General features: G+C 37.4%; 1 protein-coding gene across 2 annotated transcripts in view; it reads left to right on the forward strand.

Moving 5' to 3' along the window:
* The window catches only part of entpd1 (ectonucleoside triphosphate diphosphohydrolase 1), a 35,300-nt gene that overhangs the window by 16,050 nt on the left and 14,190 nt on the right, over positions 1 to 5,060 (forward strand). For both annotated transcript variants that reach the window (XM_015375941.1, XM_015375942.1), the window contains exons 4-7: positions 1,873 to 2,023; positions 3,303 to 3,462; positions 3,589 to 3,792; positions 3,916 to 4,173. In XM_015375941.1, the coding sequence (XP_015231427.1) occupies positions 1,873 to 2,023; positions 3,303 to 3,462; positions 3,589 to 3,792; positions 3,916 to 4,173 (773 nt within the window). The remainder of the gene's footprint in view (positions 1 to 1,872; positions 2,024 to 3,302; positions 3,463 to 3,588; positions 3,793 to 3,915; positions 4,174 to 5,060) is intronic.

Here is a 5,060-nt window from a genome sequence, read left to right on the forward strand (position 1 = left end):
ACTATTTATACACCTACATGACAGTAACTCTGTAATAAAAACTTTAATAACAGACTAACTACCACATTAACTGTCTTGTCCTTCTCTGTTGTCTCACTCATTTGCACCTCTTTTTCAGAAGCTCCTTTGTGGTGATGAACTTGCCATGTAAAGTACACCTGTTCTAATTTTCATAAAAGGACACAGTGGATAGATGGGTAGTAGAAATACAAACCTCACTGGCCTCACTAGTGTGTTTAACAGCTTCAGAATAAATTACATTCACCTTAGCCTGTCTTTCCTGATTATTTCTCTCCACCATCACAATGAATAACATGGACTGTAAGAATGTTTCAAAAGTGCTGCCCTCAAAAAAGGATATGAAATTTTAATTTTAAGCTATATCCTTGTAAAACATGAACTTCTGTCTGGGTGATGCACCCGGTCACACTGATCGGTGTTATATCTGAGTGAAGGCATTTAAATTAAGTTTTTACTCTCAGGTTCAGTAATAGATCTGTTTTTGAACTGCCCATCTAGATAAATGAATTATTTCCATCTAAAGTAGAAAATAAGCAAACAAGTAGACTTTTTTTGTCTTGATCTATAATAAATACTGATCAGAGCAGAATTACAAGTTACTATACCTAGAAAAAAAAAAACAGCCAAGGGACTTTTCTTGAGTTTAAAGCAGAGGTGTTTTTGCTCAACTTTGGTTTAAAAAGCAATATTTTAAATATTTGGCAAAAGCCAATTTTCAGAACAATTAATATACAGGGTGGAGTTTGTTTAAAAGTTAAAGTTTCTTTGTCCGGCATATTCTCTGGTCATTTTTGATGTGCTGATAAGGTTTTGAAAGAGATGGACTGCTTGTGATGCTAAACCATATTGAACTTATCCTAACCCTAGCTTAATAATAATAACAATTATTATTATTGAACTTTATTGATCTCACATTGGAAAAAAATTACCTCTGTATTTAACCCATCCCCTTGGGAAGCAGTGGGATAACAAAATTGAGACATATTTACTGTAAAAGAAAGAAGAAAAAAAAAAACGTGGTCAAAAGAGTAAATTCAAATGCAATTTTTCGGAGTAAAATGTTCTTCATTTTGAATACATTTTACTCGCATTAGATTAAGCTAATTATGTTTTTTTACATGCCTGCCTTTGATACAATGTCAAACATAACGCCACTTTGAATCATTTTTAATCCCTACCTCTTTATCCTTATTTTTTGTCTGTGAGTTCATCCTTTTTGGCTTCCTCATTTTTTTGTTCCTTGTCCTTTGATCAAATGACATAATGATTCAATTCAAAGCCATAATGCTCCAGCCTGTTTTTGAGAGGGGGTTGCATTGCTTTGTTTCTTGGTTCCTGGACCCCAAAAGGGGAATTGCTGTTTTAGGGTCAGGGTTCACATTTAGGACTAAGGTGTGAAATGAGTTGCATACGAACTTGTAATGGTTAAGTTTAGGGTAAGGATCAATGTTAAGGTGTAGAATGGAAAGGCCAAGCAAGAATAGAGATGTATTATGGGTGTGTGTGTCTCAGCAGGTGAAGTAAACCCTCAGTGATGTGCATTTTCTATTGATAATCTCATAAAATACAGACTAGAAATAAGTATCCCTCTTTTGCTTTAGCTTTCCTCCAATGCCCCTATGCACAGCATATAGTGCATACCCACTCTTTGCTCTACTGCTCCCTATGTATCACAAAAATAAGCACAAACATCACTATGCAGCACAAAAATCAACCTGCCCTCAAAGGCCTGTCCTATCAATTGCCTTCTGAGGACAATTCTGGCACTGCCTTATCTCTACATCTAAACACTAAAGACCACTTCTTAGTCTACTGATTTCACCCTCCTTAAATGTTCTTTTCTTCTTGCAGGTAAAGGTATCTCAAGCTATGCAGCTCAACCAGAGAAGGCAGGAATGTCCCTGACAGAGTGCATGCAAGAGGCTGAGATGGTGGTTCCAGCAAAGAGACACAGCGAGACCCCTCTCTATCTGGGGGCAACAGCTGGAATGAGACTACTTAAGTATGCTCAACATGTAACCACACATCTTTAATGCAAAATAAAACATTCTTTAAAACAACTCAAATAAATCAATCCAAGTCACAACCCTCCCTAGGCCCAAAGCTCATTCTGTAGTCATTGTTAACTATCAGTCAACCAATGTTTGCAAATGGGGCTGAAAATCCAGGCTAACCATCACCTTCGATGTTGGCAAGTATACAGCTCTAATTGGTCACAGCAGTGATGTCAAGGAGGAACATCATTGTAATCTCTGTGAGCTTTTTCTATCTACAGTATAGCAGAGAGGGGATGTAACCAAGAGAGAAATGTTATCGTGTACCAGTCTACTTCCATGCAGCCACACAAAATCATGTTTGAAGGTCCAAATCGGATTTTCAAGTAATCTCAGAGGTCCTTAATGGCTATTGACTATTGGAATTAAGGTAATTCAATATTAATACTTTTGCTTTTGTGGAGGAAAATACCTCTCATATTAAGCAGACACCATGTACCAGAAATCTCCTCCTCTTTTGTCATCTTCAAAACGAGCTGTTTTGGTTTTCCAGGCCCTGTAATTTTGAAGGCTGCAGCCCCACCACCCATAACCAATGCAACCAGTCAGACTTCGTAAAGATAGCCTAGGAGTGTGGAATAATACATTAGATGAAGCCCGGAGCTTGACCAATGGGCTGCCACAAACTGCTCTGGACAACTTATTTCCCCTTATGACATCATACAGGGCATGATTTTCAAACAGACCAGTCTGAGCAAACATTAGCTAAGATTACGAGAAAGGCAGTGAAAGAGGGGAATGTTTATTTTTCACAGGCTTCAAGAAAAATATACATTTTGCATAATATGGCACATTTAAAGCTCTAAAAGATATACCTGATAGATATCTACAAGTGTTTTGTAATAAAAAGTAGCATGTGTCTCAAGGACAGACAAACAAAGAAATAAATCTTTTAACCAAATCTTTAGTTTCTGCACCCAGTGAAATTAGCCAGAATGAACTTCTTCATAGAATATGCAAGGTTTGTCTACATCTTGTGCAGAGAGGGAGACTCATTGTTTCTCATAAGATTAAACTCTTTAGAAGTATTTTGCACTAAAGGAAAATCCAGCTATCCACCTTTTTTAGCTACAAACATTGTGATTAATCTTATTTAAATGGAAATAAATATCTTACTGTCAATGCAGTTTTAAATAATACAGTTCATTCATTATTTATAGGTAGCTGTACTGTTGTGAATTATTCATGTAACTATCAAACTGCTGCTGTGTGTGTTTATTTGTGCAGTATTGAGAACAGATCTGCATCAGACCAGGTGTTTCAGGCAGTTGAGAAGGCCCTGCAAAGCTTCCCCTTTTCCTATCAGGGGGCCAGAATCCTGAGCGGGCAGGAGGAGGGGGCCTTTGGCTGGGTCACAGTCAACTACCTGGATGATCGTCTCAAACAGGTCTAACAGACTGGCGTTACAGATATTTAAAAGAAAATCTTTTAACTTTAAAAGATTTTTTTTTTTACATGTGCAAGGGTGTTACCACTAGGCAATGACATCATTTCTTTTTTATTTTTGCTTTAGGGTCTTGAAACAACAGGGGCTCTTGACCTTGGTGGGGCCTCAACTCAAATTAGCTTTGTTTCTCATGATTATGATATTTCGGAGTCACCTAGCAACTCTATGACCTTCCGCCTGTACGGAAACGACTACAACCTGTACACACACAGCTTCCTGTGTTACGGGAAGGACCAAGTACTAAGAATGGCACTGGCCAAACAGACTCAAGTAAACTTTCACAGTTTTTAAATGCTCAAAATCTATTCTGAGATTATCAGTACATTCACTGAGATTGGTTTGACAAAATACCTAAAAGGAATCTCTTTTTCTCATTATGAATCTCTTTCCTAGTTAGGTCCAAGTACTATACTTGATCCGTGCTTCCACCCAGGCTACACGACGACAAGGAATTACTCAAGTCTGTATGACAGCCCCTGTGTTTCAGGCAGGAGACCAAGAGAGGCTCCGACTAACTTCTCTCACAAAGGGGAAGGAAACTTCACAAAATGCCAGGAAGTTGTCAAAAGTCTGTTTAACACCACGGCCTGCAAATACAGCAAATGCTCTTTTAATGGAGTCTTCCAGCCACCTCTGCAAGGACCGTTTGGGGTAAAATGATTCAGCTGTTTGTGTTTTTGCAGCAGTATACCTCATGTGAAGTGTTTTCTAACTACATGTCTGAAACCTTTCTAAATTTTAAAAAGATAAAAATCACACTTCTTCATTTTTTAAATCCAAACTCACCACACTCTCAAAATAAACTCATTTAGTATTTCCTTATCTAGCAAAGAGATTACTTTATTCTAAAATCTGTGAAAAACATATTTAAAAGTGACTTAAGCTTACTAAGTCAAATCAGTCGTTGAAAATATGTCTTGCAGAAATAATCTTTAACTGGCCATGTGCCACTTGGTACCCACCTACTTTTGCCATTGACTAATGGTATGACTCATTTCATGCAATGCATCTACTGTATGATCTACCATAAGCGCATTTTGTCTCCTTCGTGTAATTAATAACCTCAAGACAGGAAGTAATTTTTGTTTGTTTAGAGGTTTTAATCTGTCATGTTTCAAAAGCCATCAGACCAATTCATGACTAAAATAAATACATTTAAATAGTGTACTACAAGAGTGTAACTTTGTGATTAAAGTTGGTGGGGACACTCTAAGGGTGGTGGCTGATGGATCTGCAGTTACTCGACTTAAACGCTTAAAATAGGGTTTTGCATTTTCTAAAAATTTGCTTGAACATATATTTATTGAATGCTCTCCTATTCTTGAGAACACAAGATAGCTAAAAGACACTGATATTTATATTTATCGGTAGTGAGACATTAATGCATAAAAAAGGATGAATAACAGCTAATACTGATGCCAACACCAATATATCAGGTCTCCCTAGTATGTATGCAATTTCAATTTCATCAATCCATCCATCCAGCCAGGAAAGGATGGATGGATGGATGGATGGATGGATGGATGGATGGATGGATG

Source organism: Cyprinodon variegatus, unplaced genomic scaffold, assembly GCF_000732505.1.
Source record: "Cyprinodon variegatus isolate N-32 unplaced genomic scaffold, C_variegatus-1.0 Scaffold127, whole genome shotgun sequence".
NCBI lineage: Eukaryota > Metazoa > Chordata > Actinopteri > Cyprinodontiformes > Cyprinodontidae > Cyprinodon > Cyprinodon variegatus.